This window comes from Acyrthosiphon pisum, chromosome A1 (genome assembly GCF_005508785.2).
Source record: "Acyrthosiphon pisum isolate AL4f chromosome A1, pea_aphid_22Mar2018_4r6ur, whole genome shotgun sequence".
In the NCBI taxonomy this organism is placed as follows: Eukaryota; Metazoa; Arthropoda; class Insecta; order Hemiptera; family Aphididae; genus Acyrthosiphon; species Acyrthosiphon pisum.
In genome coordinates this window covers 47,854,960-47,879,307 of record NC_042494.1, presented here as the reverse complement: position 1 = coordinate 47,879,307, position 24,348 = coordinate 47,854,960, and the positions used below count along the sequence as shown (strand labels likewise).

Here is a 24,348-nt window from a genome sequence, read left to right as displayed (position 1 = left end):
AATCATAAAGCAAAGTATATATTTTTACTATATCTTCAAAAAAATATATTCTAAGAAATCGTTAATTTTAATTTATTCATCAAAATTAATTATTTTTAACTCAACGACTATAATTTTTAAATTAAAAATAACACACCATATCATGGCTTACCAGAAACAGTAGCCGATTCTATACATATATATATATGCGGTGTTCAAGTTTCTACTGTGATTGAAGATTCTACACGCGTAGGTATATAATGTAATAAGCTCACGTATTTTTTTATGACTTTAAAATAAATAAGCAACAATTTTTATTCTTTCGTGTGATTATAATTATCCGCAAGTTATATTTATACGAGTAAGTAAATGTATAATTGATTTATATTTCTTCTAACGATAAAAAATAATAAAATACCATTTAGAATTTCCGTTTCAAGAAAGATCTTATTATAAATTCAAACAATTGTATAACAACTTTTAGAACACTCGATATAACGCATATATAATTGAGTGTTACCGATGGAGTATATTATTTTACATCTTTAAATATTCTTAGAATCGTTGGACCTTTGATATTATTTTGCTATCATTACCAACTAACTTTTTTCTTTTTTAAGTTACTTATCAATGGTTGTTGCATAGTGTATTTATTGTGGAAAGTATCGCAGTAAACTCGAAAGAATTTTATAGAAGTTGGGTGTGACCCCAAAGTATACTTTTACTGTCCCTGCAATACTTTTTGTCTCAAGGGAGTACCGAAATAAGTTTGAATCGTCAATAACTACATTACCGATTTTTTCTTCAGTCTTTTAGTCAATAAATTATCAAAAGTAACATCCTTAACGTTGAACTGATGAGATAAATTCTGTACATTTAAACTATTATAAAAATAAGGATATTTTCCAAACTTATTTTAACCTCATTACACATCTCTGTTGGTTTCATTATTTAGTTTACACTAAATCAGTATGTATTCAACACTTTCAGTTCTTTCACATAATATTTAATTTAAAACCACTGGTATTTATATTTTATTTACCTAATATAATATTAATAGGTACCTATATTATATATTAGTAACAATTCCAATTCAATAAATAATTTTTTTTAAATTCAGCTCGTAAGAAATATTTTAGTACCTAAGTAATATATTAGGCATATCTACCAGTATCACTAAAAAAATGTACACAAACAAAAAACTGTTTTTCTATGAATATTTTTCCAACCATAATAATTGATGAATCTATTTGGTTATAAAAATATTCTATTGGCGGAATACGATAATATTAAAACTGTATTATATTATTGTATGCATAACCACAAAGTAGGATAAACTAAATTAAAAATATTTATTAAACATTTGGATTTAAAATTATTCTATTGATTGACATTATTCGCTATATATTTTTTCAAATAACAATTATTTATATATGTTTTATTTTATTTTGTGTTGTATAATAATATTCGGTATTCCTACAGTATATTTTGCATGCAGTATCATTCATCATTTTATGCATAAAACCTACGATAGTGACTATGCCACTGGAATGAAATTGTGTTCAGTGTAAAATGTATAACATGTTAATCAGTTAAATCACCGCTTCCATTGAACGAGTACTTATACTAGTTGTTCTTTGGGAAAATTAAAGTACGAAGTAGGTCAACCGTCAACGCGTTGCGACCGCACATTTGAGCGGGAGCAAATTTTGGCACCGAATCGGCGCCACATTTGTACACATAATATTATTTACCATTTGGTATTAATGGTATCTAAGTGTATACATTTCAGTAAATACCCCAAATCAGTTAAAACTAGAATTTACTAGTAAAAATGAGTTATACCTAAGGGTATTCGTAAGAACGCGTATTTCTATACGAACACATAGCTAGTTTCAAAAAATTGCTACAGTGATAATGTTTAAAAAAATCTTATTTACACATGGTAACACATTTACCTCACATTAAATACTAATTTTATTCTTATTTTATATATTTATACAGCAATAACAAATGTGACTAAAACTCACAATATTTAGAATTTTATTAAGTTCTAAAGATATTATACCTATATAGTTACAACCTCAAAAATAAATAACATTTTCGATATAGGTAATTCAGTGGGGCTTTGTGTATGACCATATGCCGAGCTTATGGTATATTTCACATTATTTATCATTTTTTGATTTATTCATAATAGTATTTTTATACCTACTTAATATGAATTTATCAAATACTATAATAGTATATTAATATTGTGATAATTTAAAATGAAAAGAAAAATGTTTAAATAAAGTTATTAACATGACACACCTAATCACACACCTACTCAAAGAAATTAAAAGTGCGAAAAATGCAATAGTTAAAGCTTCAACACAATATATAAATGTATTATTGAAATTTGTGGCGAAGAAAAAATAATACGACCAAAAAACGACAAAGTACGCTATTACTTGTCAGTCAATAAAATATACGATGTCTTTGAAATTGCTCATACTGCTATTGTCCACGGTAGATGTAGCAGACTTTGCAAATAAACAAGTAATTACTAAAAGTGTATTAGTTGGAACTTAATTTAGAAAATTCAAAACCTCGGCATAGCCAAGACCTGCAGGGATCCGTTGTACCTTACAATAAGGACGTGTGGTCAATTTGTTGGCTAACTTCGTTGTATAAACATCATAAAAAAATCGAAATTATCAGAAGATTTGCCATTTATACGATATTTAACTAATATAGTATAGTAACATAAACAAGTATTATAATAACAATATGTATACCTATACTATAAATTATAATGAGATAACAATGATAACAATGGGTTTGATTATGAATCTATATTCTATAATAATATATAGAGCCTAACCTAGGTACTAAATCATTGTTTTCTAAACAATCACAATATGACATTTTCCAAAGCTGGTGTATCTATGCTCTATTACTTAATAGTAAATGTCGTTGTATCTTCGCGGTGGATCGTCGTGAACGCAGCGCAAGATATTCTTCGTTTTTTTGGAAAACTATTGGAAATTCGACCCGTTTTGAGTAATATAATAACAGAATACTGCACATGACAAAAATCGTCTCCACTGGGACCTTTCAGCAGAGGTGTGACGACGGTTGTCGTACACGAGCGGTGTGGGAGCGAATAGAATCAATTTCAGCAATATTACCGGAACGATATAATAATATATAGGTAGGTACCTACATATATATTATATCGTTTTCACCGCTGGTACAGGTTAAGTCACCCAGCAGGAGACATGCAACTACACACAAATAGAGTTGCACACACGACACACGAGTACACGTCCGTACACACACGTGTAACACCTCACCAGACACCTGGAGCGTGCGATTGTGCGAATATAAGGGTCCTTGGCCAACGCTTCCACCTCCACCGCTTGCAATGGTCACGACGAGTCGAGAAAATCAATTAGCCAACAACACTGCGACTGCTCCTCCTCGGCGTGTACGTGTATTTTACTGTATAATTGTTGTTTTTGTTGTTGTTGTTGGTATTTAATAATAATTTACTGCTGCTGCAGTGGTCGTGCGGCCCTTTCGCCAGCCGAGTGGTCGTCGTCGTAAAATCACAGTGGGCATAATATAGGTAATAATCGTATGGATACTGTACACACACGTCATTACATGCGGGTATATAGGAAAATATAATACGTGATCGATGTAATTTTATAATAATATTATATAGTGTGGTGTGGGCAGTGTCGAGTCAGAGTGACACCTTGGCCGCAAAATTCGAAGGATAAGATATTATTATCATTATCATTAAAACGAAACGACGAGCGTAATAAAAAATAATTGCCTGTTGAAACCGCACACGTGCGTAAAAAGAAAGATATTAAATTGTTGTTATTGTTGTGTGTGTGTTACTATTTTTGAAAGCCACAAACTAAACGGTTATTTATTATAATGTGTAAGCGGTTGGATTAGGTTAGGTTAGTAAACGTGTCAAAGTGTATGTAATGTTCGTGTATACAAGGGATTATTAATATTAAAAAAAAATTCTAAATTTTATGTTGCACATGGATAATACTCGATATAATATTATTATAATATAAATAAATACAATAATATGTATTGAAGAGGTTATCACAAAAGTTATTGCTATTATTTTATGCTGGGCCTATGTAGATACGTGAAAACGAAGGTGATAATAATTTCAAGTGACGTATCCTCAACTCTGTCTTGTATAAGTTGTATTTAGGTTATTCTAGACCGTCGTATAGTCATATAGGACTTTTTTTTCAAAAATAACGAAATACACGATTGGATATAACATTTTCCACTGGGAGTCAATTTTATTGTTTTAATGAGTTTATATGAGAATAAAAAGTACTTATAATATTATATGTCAAGAGAAATAATAATTGATACACTTATTTTCGTCTCACAAATTAATTTTATTAATGCAAAATTTGAAAATTTATCTTTATCTATAGAGTTTAATTTTCATTTGAACCAAATAGCTTAAAGATGAAAGTTTTAACGTAAAAACTTTTTGCTTACTGTTATATAGAAACCAATCTCCGACATAAGATGAAAGAAAATAAAACCAAGTATAATAGTTAAGTGTATATTCATGCTATTGATCTAAAAATTTCATCTTAACTATAACCTTGTATCAGTTGTGTCTTTATGTTTAGAACAAAAACTGTAACATTAAACAAACCGGAAATCATTACCTTTATATCTATACATTTTGATATTATATGGTCTTTGTGTCCAATACAATTTCAGATATACCTAATTAAATAATAAAACGCGTAGGTAATAAACAAACCATAAACTAAATGCCATAATATATACCTGTAACGTCAGCTTATAAAACATAATCGTTCAATAAAAACAAAATACATATTTTCAATAGATTATTTTTGATAAATTATATAATTCACAAAACCCTTCGTTTCGTAGATTTGTCTAAATGTTGATAAATTGTTGATATTGCAACATGTTCGAAACATTCAAATATTTAAAATTAGGATTATTCTATGTTACGAAGTAATACATTTATGTTGAAATTTAATGGTGGATGTAGTATTTAAGATAAGAAAATGCACCTATCCATCAATTGAAATTGTTTTATTTACATATAAAAATAATTTAATTAATTCAAAAATTTATAAAAGTATTAAATCTTTTTTTATACGTATATGAATACGTTATCTACTTAAATATTATCTTAAATCATTATTATAACAGCATTCGTCATAATTATTATTTTATTAGTTATTATATAATATATCAAAAGTTTTATTTCTCTGCTCGACAATACTATACTACTTACTAGGTATGATTCAACACAGGTATCACTTGTTACTTTGATTGTGTTTACAAAAGAAGTAGCTATATTATGTTAAATTATCATAAATATTAAGTTTTAAACTATGTATTATTCATCTATGTGGTTATAAATACATTTCGAAACACTAAAACCAAAATTTAATTAAAGAGTGTATAGAAAATTCAAGTATTATGCCCGTATCCATAGTCAATTTATGTATCACATAAGGCATATTAAACTATGTCATATGTGCACATAAATTGACTATGCATACGGACATGAGTTTTTAATTATTTCTGATAAGTCTTTTATGGCAGTGCTTCTCAACCTGGGGGCCGTGGCTATATGACTGGGGGCCTTGAAATATTTATTTAATTTAAAATATTTTCGATTATTTAGTTATTATATAAATATAACATTATAACGTATACATTATATTATAACCGTCCATATGATTAATCATTATTTATTACATCGGGAAAGTTTATCTTATATTAGAGTTTTTAGATTACTGATTAAAGTATAATCAAAGTACAATAATACTTGATACAATAATACAATGATACTTCTACTTCAACTAGTAACATAAGAATTCCAGAAACAGATACTTCTAGCTTGATAGTTATCACCAATTTTTTTTTGTTTATATATGTTTTAAATTTTATACAACTATAAGATTGCATGTTTCAAAAATACATTAAAAAACATTTATTTTCTTTACATTTTAATAATTTATTTGTGTGAAATAGTGCATGTAAATTTAGTATATCATTAAGAAAAAATAATTAATGATTCTGATTGAGGGGGCCCTTGACGATTTTATATTAAATTTAGGGGGCCCTATAACAAAAAAGGTTGAGAAGCACTGTTTTATGGCATATGTATAATATAATATATTATTCTTAGTGTATTGTATATTATAGCATAGTGGTTGTATATTATATTGTAAACTTATAAACAGTGTTTGATAATATTTGGTTGAAAATGTATTTTGTCAAAGAATACATTAAAGTTTTTGATGGACTTGGTGTAAAAATACATTATTTTCTGCAAGTACATAATATGTATTATTATTATTATTATTATTATTATTATATATAGTCGTACAAAAGTTGAGATACCAACTTTAACGAGATGGTGTTCAATATAGGTATAATATATATTATTATGTAGGTAAAGACGACGAGAGATCATGGCGGTGACTGTGGTATATATATCCACCTGATCGTTAAGCATCCTTTATGCACAAAAGGCGGTAATAAAAAACTCGAGAAGAATTTTTTTCTCCCGGGTCGGAACAATAATAATAATTAGGCTGAGAAAAAAAAAATGCCCGACAACGGCATATAATATTATATAGTGTGTCTCTATTGTTTTAAGAGCAAACAACGATTCCGTATCGTTTTCGTACATCTCATCTATTCATAATACAATACTGCGTGCACAATAATATACATATATATTCATTCGCCTGTAATCCGAAATTTGGGTCCCCTTTGCACTTGGCGTGTCTATTGCGTGTGTGTATGGGTGGGTATGTGTGTGTGAGAGAGAGAGAGTATTTACAATCCGGTAATGTGGTATACATATAACCCTTGTCCGAATTGCGGCAAAAATGGATTTTGTCTTACTATTATTATTATTATTATTATTATTATTATATCACCGCCGCCGCTGCTGTAATATCTCGGCGTGGGGGTCTCAGCACCTGGGTTTCTCGGTTCCCATAATTCCACCGCCCATTACTCACACAATAAATGACAAAACTATTGTGGTATAGCAACAGCGGCGGCGGCAGAGTGTGGATGGCATTTGGGGCCCGTCACCCTCCCGCTGTGCGACGACGACATAATTAATGACAGCTTGTGGGAGTCTGACATCGCTTCTGTTTTATTATTATTATTTTTTTTTTTTAAATACTTCTCCTTCTTGGTTTTTTTTTTAATCTTTCCCTCGAATATCTCTAGTTGAGTAATTACAATTTACAATATCATTACTTCAACCATTGGTGTGTGTGTGAGTGTGTGATGCAGTCCTGCACGAATGTATATAATTACGGCCAAGTTTTATGATTAAGCTTCAACCGAGACAGCGAATAATTGCAGTTATGGTCTTACGGATTACGCACCCGACACTATATAATATTATAGTTCCAAGTAATCGAAACTCTCTCAAAAACGATATGTGAGGGGGAGAAGAATTAAGATAGAGACCTCGCGAACGCTCGTGACATTCATTCGTCAAATGAATAACAACAATAAGTCATTCTAAAATACAAAATGTTTTCTAAAGAAACTGCTATCACCATATACATATTATAAGTTATATATAAACTTATAATTTACTTAGGTATACTTAGACAGTTAGACACAGGGTGCATTTAAAAATGTCATATGATCATAACTTTTATTTCGATGATGAAAAATAAGTGTTAGTAAACGAAACTTATATTACGCAACGCGTAGTCAATCTTCTAAGCATAAGCATAAAAATTGTTGAATTAATGTAAAAACTAAAATATAATAGATAATTTAAAGTTAAATAGTACAAATTATTGTTATTGGTATAGACGTACGGAATAAAAATAAATTATTATTAAGGCATTAATATACATGTTAGGGAGCTGTATAAATTAGTTAAAATTACTATTCCTATAGTAGGGTCTACCCACCTGCGGGAAAATAAGTTTCATGTGAGACAATTTGTATCTCCTCATATACTCATCATATAAGAGTGGTGAAGTATAAAATAATTATATTCCAGCTAGTAAATCGAAATTCGTTCGTGCCATTTGTTTTATCGCATTATTTATAATAATAGGAATATTGTATTATTATACAGTAATATTGGTCAACCTAAAATAATTCATAGTTGAAAATTAAAATTTTTTTTTAAAACAAAATTTTAAATATTTAATTTTAAAATAAATTAAGTATTGTTAATGTGACGTAACGGTCGTCTCGTTTTAGTTGTAGTATTTTGTTGGTTTTTCATATAGGTACAGTATAATATAAAAATGTCATAATAATATGATCACCCTATAAATCGAGACACAAAATATGATAATTTCAAAACAGGCCATCTCTATAATTGTTTATTAGTATTTAGTACCTAAATCCGAGAAAATTATGATTTATATAATAACGATTAATAAAACGATTAATTAATGTATGTATTAAAGATTAAATGCATGAATGTGGTTTTTACAACTTGTAACTAATTATTTTACGTATTTTGATTAAATTAATAATTGCATAAACAAATTATTACAGCTCTGGCATTTGCATTGATATGTTTAAAACGAATTGAGAACTTGATGAATCTTGATGGCCAGTTATAATTTATAGACTGAATTATAGAAAACTTAAATCATGCGTAAAAGTCAACATGTTTATAACCGTGATATCATGATTATACTAATGTAAAACACAGACCTACAGCAAAATTATTTTCAATACAATATAAACATTAGAAATTCTTCACCTTTTTTGAATTTTAACCTTTTTTATTTACATATGATGCAAATCTATGTTATAAAATCTTATTTGCATTTTGGTGTTATTTTTTACGTATAGATTCATATGCGTACTTATTATGACTACAACTACAGTTAGACACATTGTATTGTATTGTTTTGTTTAAGTCACGATGACAATTCACCCAATCGCCCATGCGCTGTATATGGTTGAATATTCTGACATTTCAACGGAAACTGGTCGTTGAAACAAAGGTCAAACCGAGTATAATATTATTATTACATGGTTACTATAGTCGATGGTCACAAGGTTCGCAGCAGGTGTCACCTGGACGATTACTATACGACCGCGACCAGTAAGTCAGGGTAAATGAGATGGAAGGAGTCGTGAGCGAGCGAGCGGGAAGAAGAGCGGGCGCGGAGAGCACCTGCATTACCACAAGCACGTGCCATACCCACCTGTAAATCGATTATATACGTTCAACGTTCATAATATTATTATACATTTTATAAAACCAATGGCATTGTTCGAAATCGACTGATTCTGTTAAGTTGGTGTTGCCGAGAAAAATATGTGTTGTAGTAGGTAATAATGACGTGTAATACACTGTAGTCTATAACCTAATCATTAACAAAAAAATTAAAATAAATTACCTACAGAAGAAATACTACTCATTCAAATCGTTGTACATTTACAAGTATAATGTACAGCCGCTAAATAGTTTAAGTGGATATTGTCTGATCTGTTCAAGAGTCATAACTAGGGTTCGGATTTGAAGGCAATATAATCAATAAAAAAAGCATTTAAAATGTAAAAAAAGGCATTTAATTTATATAAAGAGGCGATTCATAAATATACTACAAAATAAAATAGTGAACATTTTTTAAACACTTTAAAATGAACACATTTTGAGAAAAATACAAATTAAAAATGAGCATGAATACTAAACTACATTAAGTTTATGCTATTTTGTATAAGTAGATTACCTTTTTCTTTAACCAGGTTTTTCCTAAAAATTAGTTATAAACAATTTTAAAAATTAACTTACTTGAATTATAGCAGTTAATTAAATGCAAATAAACTAGTTGGTACTAAAAAAAAAATTGACTACCATGTATTTTGATAAGCTGTCTTCAGAAAAACGGTTACAGTTTGGGCTCAAAATATTTTTATACATCGAAACAGATCTTTCTACGTCCACCGAAGTTATCGGGGCGTATTTCATACATAAATAATTATCTAAATTGAGATTGCTAGACGAATAAAATCCATTTGTAGTGATAATACGTAAGCTGTATGTAAAATTATAAAATCAACTGATTTGTCCATTAAAATTGACTTTCTAACCTGAAATATTAACTCCAGTCAGAAAATTACGTAAAATAATAATACAAGAAATTGGTGAATTAAAAATAGTGTTTCAAATTTCTAAGTCGTTTCCCCCCGCATTTTTTTTTATTTATTATTTTAAAAAGTTAGTTTTAATCCTATTGCAAAAATACAGAAAACTAATTTAGTAAATAATTGTTCAATAACCATCATTAGATAAAAAATGCATTACGTTTTACATTGCATGTCCCTGCAATCGTTCGTTATTTAAGTAATAATTTGTATTATCATTTAGTAATATAAAAAATAATAATAGTATATTGTATTATACACATAATACTCATATATATTATGTATGACTAGTGTTTGACTTATGTAAGTATTGTATCTAGTTTTATAATGCTATTAATACTATATAACTGTCTTGTGTGTTATAATATGATAGGTACTCTAAACGTTAAGTTTTTTTTTTGATTTTCTATTCAGTTTTTTTTTAATTAGACAAATACAAATTTACGAAATAATTGTTTTAAGCCACATTATTTATAATGGTTATCAATTTGTTGTACCTAATTAAAAAACAAATTAGTTTATAGACTTATAGCGTCCATTGATTATTTTATTGAATATTATTTGAATTAAATTTGTAGCAATGTACGTGTACCTATAAATAAATGCTTGAAATGTTAATAGGATAACACATATTGCATAATATTATTTTAATATTTATACACACTTCACAATACTTTATACTTACAAGTTTTTCAATTAATTTAATAATAAGTCGAGTGTTACTGCTGGGTAGCAACTCCCCTCACGCCTCCAAGTCAACTGTATAATCCAGCTAGCTCATACGCTTATTGTAACTACTATTACAGATTGTGTATTTTCAAATAAATGTTAAAAACAAATTTAATAATACTTTTACCCTTTTTTTTTATCTTTTTATATGCTAAAAGTGTATTAGTTTCATATTAATAAAGTACCTAGAACAATAATTTTAAGTTACACATTTACAGTCTTCCTATTTAAAATTTAAATTATATTTTTAAAGTGTATTCCTAAACGTTTGATGTAATCAAGTAAATATCAAAAATAAATCAAGGCTCTTGAGTGATATTTTTAAATATGTTTAATAACAAATTGACCTAGCCACGTATTTTTCCTGCTTTTAGGTACATGATTCATCGCTCCACTCAAAATATAAAATAGATTACAGTTATATGCAATTATTATATTATAATAATATTATTACTGTTTATAATATGCATTTATCTACGTCTAAGATATGAAAAATAAAATTTTGTATTTTGAATGGTTGTGTTATTACAATTTATTGATTTAGCTCTTAATTTTTAATTCATAACGACACACATCGATATGCAAAATCATTAAATTCACAGCTCTGATTATTATGTCGATCTGTGATCAGTGCCATACTAGTCATAAGATCCAGAGATTACTAATATTGCCTACTCGTACATGAAAATATAAAGCCACTAATCATAAAAATTATTAAAAACGCCACTAAGTACAATATATAATAAAAATAGTAATTATAAACATTACAAAATGCAAGTCTGGGCATTAATGATTTATAAAGTTGATTTTATTTTAACTTTTTAACTTAACTAGTTACTTTTGGCTTTTCATTAACTTAACAGTTAGGTAACTTACAAAATTAAATCTTTTTTAATTAACGTGATAATAACGAATTATTTTTTTATTTTAAGATGTAAGTTAAGTTAAGTTAAATTATTTTCTTTTTAATTTAATTATATTTCACTTTTTTAATCTATTTCGTTTTCAAGTCAAAAAATATTTACCGTGGATTAAACAATTAAAAAAAGTCAAAAATATGTATATCATTCGAATCTAGCTTATATGGAAATACTATATTAAGTATAAACACTATATAATCTATAATTTAGTTTGGGTTGGAAAAAAATTAAGTACGCTAGCGTTGTATAAACAAATTAACTTTTTTTAGCTTAATAAAAAGTTAACAGAAAGTGTGTACCTACTAACTTTGAACTTAACTGAGTTAACCTATAGTTAAATTAACTTTTAATTTTTTGTTATTGGTGCACATTAACAATTAACTTAAATTAACTGATTTAAAAAAAATCATTAACATGCTCAGCCTTGAAAAAATTTATATTTAACAATATATTATTATAATATGTTACTTACCTATTTTATCAGTGGCGTAATTTGAAAAAAATGTCGGGTTGTGTTTTTAAGTATGTGATCAAATCTCTCCACTCTTTGGTAATTAGGTATTAATTAAATATGATATTGTATGATATTATCTAACTGTTTAAAAAAAGAATATAGTAAAATACATGCATGTATAATTGAGTGTATAGTGTATGATACCTTTTAGATACAATTTATACTTTACATGTATATAAAGAATTACGTATGAATTATTTAATTTTAAGTATTTTTTGAATTTTACTTATAATACCAACATTTAAAAATATAAAGATAAATAAATTGTATATTAATATAAAATTTTTTATTTTAATTTATAAAATAATGCATATCAATATTTACTATAACGATTTATAAAAAAAATCAATACTACTCGCAAAGACTTTTACCGTACTGCCATATATTTTAAAACAATCACGCCATGCTATTCAAATGTAATTAATTCATCAACTTTATTAAGTACGTTTCAAATTTATTCAAATTTGTATTGTGTTGTATAGACTCTGTTCAAAATTGACGTAGGTACCTAATTATATGAGAGGTTAGTAGGAGACCAATATACTTAAATATGTTAAATGTATGCTTTGCCACGCCCTCCCCCCGGTTACTACCATAAATATATCCATCAAAATTCACCGAAGGTCCCTAACCTATTCCAGGAATCGAAGTGGGTTATGCTTCACCTACCTATTTATCACTAAACTTGTGCAGTGGTACCTGGCATAGTACATATTATTATAAAATTTTAGTAAAATTATTAAAAGATTTTTTATTTTTTAAAAACGATTGAACCGCATTATTTAGCTACAACATTTCGATTTGTTTTTTTAAAATATAACATAATTTTAACAAATTTCAAGCTGCGTTTTATTATATACCTATGTTATGAATATAATATAAATTAGGCACCTCTGCTTATAATGTCGTATGTATATTATATTTCACTTGTAAACCCAGTTGATGTTTTTAAATACGCGGTAACCATGGACTTTTTCGATGTATAGGTACTCGCGATACCATAGGTATAGGTCACACGGGTATTAGGTGCTGTTTCACATCCCCGTATATAAGACCAACGATATACGTCCAACATATTATAATAATTATTATGTCGTTCAGGCGCCGCAGTACAAAGAAACGAGAGAAGAAAATGCATATATATTATATACGTATATAATATACATGCATAAAGAATAAAGATACTCGCATGTATGCACAATACATGGTACAACGGAGGAGCTATAGTGAGTGCTCGCGAGAACACATATTATTATTATTATTATTATTATTATTTAAATTCGTATATAATACAATATTATCTCGGCGCAGGACTATGTTCGTATGTTTAATATATTATATATATTATGAACGAATCCAAAATATACGCACACATACACTGGATAATTTGTACATATATTCTATGTAGAGAGATTTATCAACCACTAACACTCCTTTTTTTCCCTTTAACTCGGTATGTATTTATAAATATTTAGAATTCTGATTTTTGGAATTTTTAAGTAAACGTCTCATAGAGACCATATATTTTTATACATTTTAAGGGTGTCCTGTACCTATACACATATCTGTTTTTCAAATTTCGATTTTTACTGTAATTTGTTAGAAATTTAGATTATTTAGAAAACGTTGATGGTCTACCTATATAAATCGAAATTCAGATTGATAATTTCCGAGTTATTAAACTTTATGCACTAAAATCAGGATTTTAAAAATGATTGTATTGTTAATTGATAAAATGAGGACGCGATTTCGCTATTGATAAATACCCTGTAGGTAACCTAGGTATATATACAATATATATTGTTCGCGTACGTCGGTACGATGACATGTCATAACGATATATATATATAAAATTACGAGACTACCGCCCCCGCGCTATCATACCTGCACACACAATATATGTACGTATGAATGTATATATATATATATATGTATGGTTGCAGATAACTAATTGAATTGCACTTTTGCACTAGAAATATCATTACGGGGCGTAGTGCATTTCTGTGTAATGTACGTGCACTACAGAACGGACTACGGTGCGATGGAGAGACAGACTTATTACAGGAGAGGTACCTACGCGGCTATGTACTGTCGGGACAGTCGTCCTCCTCCGCTGGAGCCACCGCCGTCACCGTCGCTAATTGACACGCAGCGCGCGTTAATTTTGTACGTCCTGCGGGCGGCGGCGGCCCAGCAAAAACCGCATATGATATCGATTTTCCGACGACGGTGGCAGAGGTCCGAGTGCTCGCTGCACCGGCAACATCAGCGGCGACGCGTACACAATATATATGTATATTATAATTATTATTATTATATAAAATATTATATTATAATATAAAGTATAGACGGACGGTGTTTTTATTTTATTTATTTATTTTTCTTTGCTTCTTGCGGATAGAGAAAGAGATAGAATGCTCTCGTCCCCCCCCCCGCACATTTATACAACCACCGCCGAGGCAATAACAATCAAACAAAACGAACGTATATAATATAATAATATACATATATACATGGCAACATATACCACCCGCACGCGATCTCCGCCGCGGGTTTATTATACGGTTCCCGCGGGATAGGACTGCGCCGCTCTTCTGCATGCCGCCGCCGATGGAGCTATATAGCGCGGTGAGCGGTGCGCGGGCGACGGCGCCGGCAACTTTTAGCAAGGGTACAATTATTATTATATTCCCGGAAAACTCTAGCGCAACCCATTCGCGACGTTCGTCTCCCGTCAGGCCGCGAGAAAAAGTACGTATAAAACACGATAACGACGAGAGCAACCTGCACCTGCACCATCGTGTCTATAATATATTTGGATGATATATTTATTATTATTTTATCGGGTGGTTCGACAGACGTGTCACGCGCTCATATAATAATAATATTATGATCGTTGAATATTATACTTTTATGCGATTCATAGACCACAGGCTTCGCTAAAATATACCACGTAGATGGATGAATTATATATGTAAACATAATATTATTATATCGTGATATACTTATTATCATAGGCGGTACTTGGGAATGATTCTAGGGGGGACACAAAATTAATTACAATAACCACGAAAAATGGACTTTCATAACCCAAATTTCCCAAAGTAAAATTTCAACCTTGATTTAATTTTTTATTGGAGTGCATTTTTACCAATTTTGACTTAAATAAAAAAGTTTTTTTGACTAAATTTACTAAAATAAAGTATAATTATCTTAAAATATAACCTAAAATATTAGGAGATATTTCAAACTAATAACTATTGTATTTTGGGGTATGAATATTTGATTATTTGAATAATAATTCACATTTTACATTAACTATTATATCCATATATTTCGTAAAGAATTACTTAACAGCAAATTACAAAACAATGTTCAAATTCAAAACTATTTACTTGAATGCTAAACGTCGACCCTTTATTGAAGCTTCTACATCAAACCTATCAATAATAAGTTATTATGACTAATCCCAACGTTTCGCCTGTCGCTGGACGGAATTATTTAGTCTAATTATTATTTTAGTAAATTATTCCACAAGTGAATCACTCCTGCCACTCTGGTTACTGTTACTATCGCTACATTTACCGTATTGTTAATACACCGTAAATCTATATTTGGTATACATTATACAATATGGTAGTATATACTATATACTACGATTTCCATTGATCACTATAGGTATATGCGGCGTATAGTTGTTCTTTTTTGGACCCCTTAATTTTGAATTATATATATGGCCGTATGGAATTGTTTTTCGATCTTTTTTTTTAAATGAGAAAAACAAACATCCGTGTATCCATGATTCCGTAATTTTGTATTAAACAGTAAGAGTCCCGAATTTCGTTAGATCTCATAAACAACGCTTAGGGGCTTCGACTCGGTTATTTTACCAATAAAGTAATAATATGCTAGTTGTGTGTGATGTTGTGGCGATGGAGGGAGACGCCGACCACACGACCTAACTCCTAATCACATTATTATTATTAATTTTATTTACTCTTCACTCGTGTAATAATATTTGATTTGCTCGGCCGTGTATGCGTATACCAACTAGAAAAGGCGATTAAAGTCGGTTTTCATGCGGACCGTGGCGGCTGCAATTATTTCCGGTACACACACCGTCGCCGGACTAACAATGCTCTACTCGGCGTCCCATTGACGACGATGACGACGACAACGATGCGACCGTTCCGCTTCCGACGACGACACGGCTCGTCGGTGGGTGGTACGCGTGAGGGGACGGTGTAAGGGTTGAGTGTGTAATGGGGTCGGAGAGGGGGGGGAGTCGTCGCCACGAAGACTTGTTTTCGTCAATAGTATTATAAATGTATTACAGTGAATGCTCTGAGGCCGTGTCACGCGACTTTCCATTCGGAATAATATCGTTACACAACGTCATATCATAGGTACCTACCTACCATAATAATTATGATAATGAACAATGATTATATTATATTAATCGGATTCTATAAATTTCCCGCGTGCAAAACAAACACGGGAAACACGGAGTATTGTAAACGTCGCACGTGCCAATGCGTACACTAAGATACCTACGTAAATATTATAATAATATAACGTAAAATAATAAAATCGGTATTCGGACATTATTTCCCCCATGCCCAACCAACCGTCGAAATTTTTTCGTTCTCCCTTTAGAATTTCTAATCAATGTAAATATTACTATTTATCGAATGTTAATATATACAATTTCGTTTTGGGCCTTTTGGGCAAGTAGGAATTAGTAATATTGGTATTTATAAATTATAGCGCGTGCGTAGAAACATTTCCTGAATTGGATAAAAACACTTTGCATAGGTAGTACCTATAGCTTAAAACCTACAAATGTCAAATAGTAAATACCATGTATTTTTCTTTAAAAATATTATTTTCGATATCACGATTTATCATACAATACAAAACGATATCGATGTCGGAAATTTGTCACGATATCGATATCGTTGCCCATCACTATTAGGTACCTATTACTACAGTAAGTATATTATTATGGTGCAATATATTATTTTAATTACCCGAAAGCAGACTGTGGTTTGACCCCTCAGTAGAACTGACCGACCGCAAGTCATCGTCGTCGTCGTCATCATCGTCATCATCAACAGTGCACTCCTCCTCTTCGTCCTCGTCTCCTTCGTCTTCATCGCTTTTCGTACTTCCAGACCCTGTAGACGAGAAATAATAAATTAAACAATATACATTGTATACATTAAGCAGTTTAAACAGTTTTACCGAAATAATACTAATCATAATAATTATTATTACATACTTTATTATTATTATTATTATTATTATTATTATATAAGATATTCCTTGCCTATATAAAGGTATCTATATCATACAAATATTTACAGAATTTTTTTTTTACAATTTTAACATAATAGTAATTAAATAATAATAAAAATAGTAGTGATACTTATTCCTAATGAATTTATTACAAATTACATTTTTCAGAAAATGTGCACACTATATGCTGGAATAAATTGTTTTATTTTAATTCAGTATGTAGACTTCATTATTATTTTTTCATTGTACTTCATTGTCGCTATTATATATTATGAAATATTTTATATTATTACTTATTAGCAACGTAATTACTAATTATTACTAATTGAAAATTGAAATTATGAACTCTATACATTTATTATAGTATGCTATATTACTATGTATATTATGAAATATATAAATGTAGTTTTAAGTATTCAGGATGATTTGTTAAAATACGACATTTCATAAATTATTACACTATAATCATGTAAAAATAATAAAATATATAAATAATGATAATACCTATTTTTAGTTGTTAATAATAATTACAGAGAGTCAGAGAGAGAGAAAGAGAGGTTTATAAATAATACGTTAATGCGTTAAAACGTTATAGCATTTATAACACTTCATATACCTAACTATATGCAATAAAATGACAAGGCTCACACAAAAAAAAATTTATTGAATATAGTAATAATTGAAATTGGTAAGTTTCCACTAAAAAAACCGATCATTTTGTGCATTAGGAGAGTATATCTACCTTCCTAGGATAAAAATATTGTATTTTTGTTATCTGCGAGTTAGGAGTAAAACTGTTCAAATTAATTGTTTGAAAAGATAAAAAATAATATCTAGAAAAAGAAATAAATAAATAGTGCTTGGCAATGCTTACCCAGTACCCTCGTTGAATAAATAAATAAAATATAATTTAGTAACTGATACAATAATTATAGTTCCTGTTTTTAACACTTTTAACCAGACTTGGTTAGTGTTCACAAGAAGACCCAGTATATTTTATTACTTAAACATTTGTCTTAGTCAACATAATTACTTTATTAACTTACTATTTCGTAACATAATACATAATAGCATGCGTTTTTTAAAATTTATGAATCTGATTATAATATAAAAATAATCAATTTCAACAAAATTAATTCTTCTGATGTTACTATTTTTATTTGATACGTTATACCAATTTGTTTGTTCTAACATCTAAATTATAGTTGACATTCGAGAGTACCAATTACCAATTATCATAAATGTTTTGTTATAACTCACTGAGTTATTTTTTCCATGACGTATATTATAATATAGTAAAATGATTAATGATTATACACATAGGCCGGTAATATTCGGAGTAAATAAGACATTTACGCAATACATTTTCGTATTCAGACAACAAACCCGAACGTAAGTTGTATGTTTCTAAAATTGCTCTGTTATTAAACGCTCGTTTAAACGTAATTCGTAATTTTTTGTTAGTTATTAGATTTTCTTTATCAAAAGATTATAATTTTATAATATATTAAGATAATATATCATTTATTATTTCATTTCATAGTTATTATTAACTATTAAATATATTGGTATAGTAGACTTAACAATTTGGTTAAAAAAAATTAAACGTATTATTGTGATTCTCTTCAAATCCTATACTATTTTGGTCTAAAATCTAAATTGAATAACTGGTTCAAGCAGATAGTTATAAAAAATATAGCAGAAACTTATAAAGAAAAAATATAGTTGGCCAAACTATCTCGAAGCCGACGACAATTTTATCAGTGAATTTTAACTGAATATTTCAAATGTCCATCAACCTGGCAACAACATTTTACATGTGCGTATAGTATGTTAAATTAATTACTGGGTTCTGTAATTAATTTTCAAATCTTTAATTATGCGGTGAAATGAATGATGCTAAAGACGCGTCGTCATCCGTTTTGGTAATTCGTTGCATAATTAATATTTACAATTTATATGGATAGAGTATTTATAAATAACACATGTATTATTTTTTTTAATTTTCTTGTGATAATTGGTGTATAATTTACTTACATACAGTTCGTGACTGAAAATTCTAGTATGGTAAGTTAAGTCCTAAATATCCAGGAACACTCATTGGCATAAATGCATATTGTAATATGGTTTATAAATAACAATAAAATATTGTGGAAAATATTTAAATAATAAATTACAAACCACCTGTTGATGAGATACGAGAGTTCAGCTAAAAATTATTTTTATATAATATACTATGTACATTGTTCAGTCTGTATCGCAATCAAAACTCAATATTTCACTTACCTAACGCATGTAATTTATAATTTTAACATAATATCTTTTTGCCTAACCAATGACGTCAACAAACACATGAAATCTTTAATATTAGTTATGAAAATTATTCCAAGCGAATAATCGATTTTTGTTTCCTATTAAGAACTCGTTAGTATGTCATATACATTTTTTATGAAACGCACTCGTTTACACACATTATTTTTTTAGTTACGAAAAATAGTCGTCAGCGTCATGTATAGTATATCATTTTCGGAGGTGGCATAGTGAAAATTCTTGGGAAAACAACACTGTTTTCCTATACGTACATATTATATATAGGTACAAACAATAATATACAATACGTATACACATTATAAATTATCGCTTGTTTCCCGCCGGACTTATCAATTAAACGGCGGCGGTCGCTCGTACCCGCAGGTTATTAGATCTGACCCCCTCGCGCATCTCTCGCACACCGTTCATCCTCGCCGATTTACCGCCGTCCAGGTCATCGGTCTATCGGTCCCCCGACAATATCGGCGGAGGCTGCTGCGTCGATATCCCGGAGAGGGTTTAATCCTCCCCCCCAACCCACCTTCTTCTCGACGAACCCTTCGGAAGTCCTCGCACATATAATATGAGTACACGTATAGTGCATATTCTCGCCACACTGTTTTTCCTCGTGCATATGCACACGCCGGCCTTCAACGTGTATATATAGAGGCACTCCACTACTCGGCTCTCGCTACACTCTAAAACTTGTGTGGCCACTCGCATACATAATGTGAATTCATAATATTATTAATCTTTTTGTTTAAAATATTTACATAAATTATTATAGCCGGTTTGGACAAACAGTGGTCGCAAAAACAATATTACTACATAAAATTTCAAATTTTTTTATCGAGATTAAGAAAATTAAAAAAATACATAGTGACGATTATAATAGCTGTTCATAATAGAACGTCGTTCTTCAATGTGATTAATACCTATATGAATATTATTATTTACGACAACAAAACAAAAGTCAACGCGCGGAGAAACACGCGGTTACATAGACGTCCTGTTTATTATAGATCAACAGCATAATATAATGCCGATATTTGTACTACGTCACTGTCGCGAGAATAAAAAAAAATAATAATAATAATAATAATACAACTTAGTGATATATTATTTAATATTGTAATCATTTATATTATATTATATAGGTATTTGCCACGAATAATGGCATTTCCGATGATTGAATTTCATACACCCCACCTCGGCTGCTGTGCGATAGTGGACGGGTTAAGGTCGATCGGTCGGTCCCGCGTTCTTCGTACCATTGCTCTTATCTAAACAATATAATAATAATAATAATAATATGTGCACCGCAAACGGTGTTGTACGTCCATACGGAAAATTTCAGTCGCAGACGTCCCGATATACAAAGAATCCGCCGGTAATTGCATACCGAAACGCGGCTATAGTGCACGCGGTGCAGGTTTCATTATTTTTTTCCTATGATATTGCATTATTATACCTATGGCGGGATGGTGATGATGATGATAATGACGATAATAATAACAGTGAACACTATCATTTGCGCCAGAATGTCACTGCTATTATACTGTCTGTTTACTCGAATTGTGATACCTGGTTTAAAATATAATAATATATATATATATATTTTATCGGTTGATATTATTGAGTTTCGCGAATACGCGATGCTGTCATTAAACCACCGCCATCTGTCGTACATGCACTTTGCACATGCACATGCACTTTGCCGCAGAATGTAACTACTTTTATAATATTATATAGTCCGTTTACTCGTATTATGATAGGATAATATATTATGTATCGAATAACAATATTATTGCATTGTACGGTGCTTTCACTGTACCACTATGATCTGTCATACTTGCACTTTGCACATAATGCATATGCACTTTGCCGCAATGAAAAACGAAAACGACGAGGGACCGGTAAAAAAACACACCACGTTAATAATAATTTGTTACTAACGTGGACCCCAATAACATCTGATATAGCATTCTATACATGGATATACACTCGTACGTAAAGCAAGTAGGTATTCGCCTTTAGCGACGAAACTGACTGTCACGGATCACGTGACTTTTTTTCCCATTCCAATCGAACGGTATTGCGAAACGTTTTGTGTTTATTTTTTTACATGTAAAACGGGTTACATCATGTATATATTATATACAAGCATTACAGTATTTATTTTTTATATAGAGCTAAAGAGCTTTTATAAACAGCGACGAAAAATCAAAAATCTTTTTACTTGCAGCTCAACAACAATGATCTACGCGTGGTAACATTTAAATAATTACATTAGAATATTGATTGTGTGGATTCAATTGTAAAATAATATAACCTTTTATTGGTGTACGTCGGTGTCTATAAATAGTACATGTACTTATATTCTATATTCTATATTTTTCTTTGTTGAATTTATAATATTCATGATAATAATAATATGATCTATTAATTCGTTTGGACTCATTTTAATTTTCAATGTTGCCATAAAAAAACTAAATTATTTGTTGTAAAAATAATTTATATTTACATAATATATTAGGTGATTCGTTGTTCTATGTTACATCATTGTTATGACAATTAATAATATTGTATTTAAACAATATAATATATGTGAGTAAAATAATTATTCTTTTCTGCAAGGTTTACTGTTTCGAACATAATAATATGTACATATCAATAGAGCTGTACATAAAATTATAAAAAAACAATGAGCAAGTATAAAAACATACATACCCACTTACGTTCAAAACAATTGACAACATATAGTGAATTAACAACATACATCCTATTGAACATACTTTTGAATGATAAGCGTTTTGTAATGGGTACTGATAAATTTTTCCATAAAGTAGTAAATCAATAAAACTTTGATAGGCTTTTTTCCGATATTATAACTATTGTTATTCAAAACACAGTCTAATTTTTTCAAAATTCAAAATTGATCAAACAATGGGTTAACTTTATAACAATTTCCTCAAAAACTTGTGTTTCTATCTCGTGAAGACACCACCCCACATGTGTTGTCTCTGTCTCGCAAATATAGCGACGTACGTTCACAATAATTCATTTTCTTCCATTATTTTTAAAATCAGAGAGAGCTACTATAACATTAATGGTGAGATTATTATCTAGGGCATCTTGGGGGAATTTATTGATATTTTAATTTCGGCAAGTTATGCGCTTAAAACTGTATATTTTTTTGTAAATTTTAAAATATCAATAAAACCCTTCGAGATGTCATAGATAATAATCTTAACCTTTAAAATGTATAGTAGGTTAGGTTAGAGTAAAATGGATTATTTTGAACGTACAATTTGCTATGCTGTATGTTTGAAAGACGGAAACGACACGTGGGCGTGGATTCCTCTTAAGTCAAACTTATCGTAACTGCTATTTTACTGCAAACGCTGGGTATCTTGATAGTCGCTACTCCCTTTGAGGCCGACTGCATCGTGGCAGCATCATATTACTAGATAATATGAATTATGAGAAACGTATAATATGTCGCACTACGACAGCTATTGATTTAAGTAATACAATTATTATTTACCTCAAATTATATTATCAAAGTGTTCACGTCATGCATTTATCATATTAGCAATTTATCAGAATTCGTGTGATATTTACCAAAATATGTTCCAACTTCCAATGTATTATCTTAATAAGAAATACCAATATTAACATACATAACTCAGAGACCAAAGTCTACCAACAATATTTTCCAGCTGTCATGTCACCGCACAAATGTAATATGGTCATGTGATATATTATTATTATTATTTACGAACAACACGCAAATATGTTTAGAATGCATATAGTCTTGTCTCGTTTAAGCAACCTTAACTTCCGTGTCGTCACAAAAAAAAAATTATTTATTCATATCCACCAGATGATATTTAGTTATGTAAATATTTTTTATGGACATTCTTTAATAATATATACGTAATAAATTATATATCTAACTTATATTATACAAATCAGTTATATTGTATTTTATAAGTGTAATGGTCTATTTAAAAATTTGTAAAAAAAAATTACCTATCATTATTTTCAAAATAATTAAAATTTGATGATTATTGAAACGATTATTTAAAAATTTCCCACCAGAAAAATTAGTCACAATGTAAATAAATGTAAATTGTTATTATATTTGTGTATACTATACCTATATTACTATTCCAATTTGTTTACACTCGCAGATGATTGTGTTTTTAGTCCATTCTTATGAAAAAAAAATCTAACGATTCGCCGTGATCAATGTTACTTGTTAGCGTGCTATATGGATATTTATACAAATACCACAATAAAATATGTATAACATCATACATATTGTGTAAGAACGTGCATGAGAGGCACGAGTAATCCAAGTATTTTCATTTGCATCGACACGGAATTGAGAAACGCAACTTTCCTATT

General features: G+C 29.6%; 1 protein-coding gene across 2 annotated transcripts in view; it reads right to left on the bottom strand.

Moving 5' to 3' along the window:
* The window catches only part of LOC100168724 (zinc finger protein 521), a 130,199-nt gene that overhangs the window by 82,410 nt on the left and 23,441 nt on the right, over window positions 1-24,348 (bottom strand). For both annotated transcript variants that reach the window (XM_003240656.4, XM_029487184.1), the window contains exon 3: window positions 17,358-17,504. In XM_003240656.4, coding sequence (XP_003240704.1) covers window positions 17,358-17,504 — 147 coding nt within the window. The remainder of the gene's footprint in view (window positions 1-17,357; window positions 17,505-24,348) is intronic.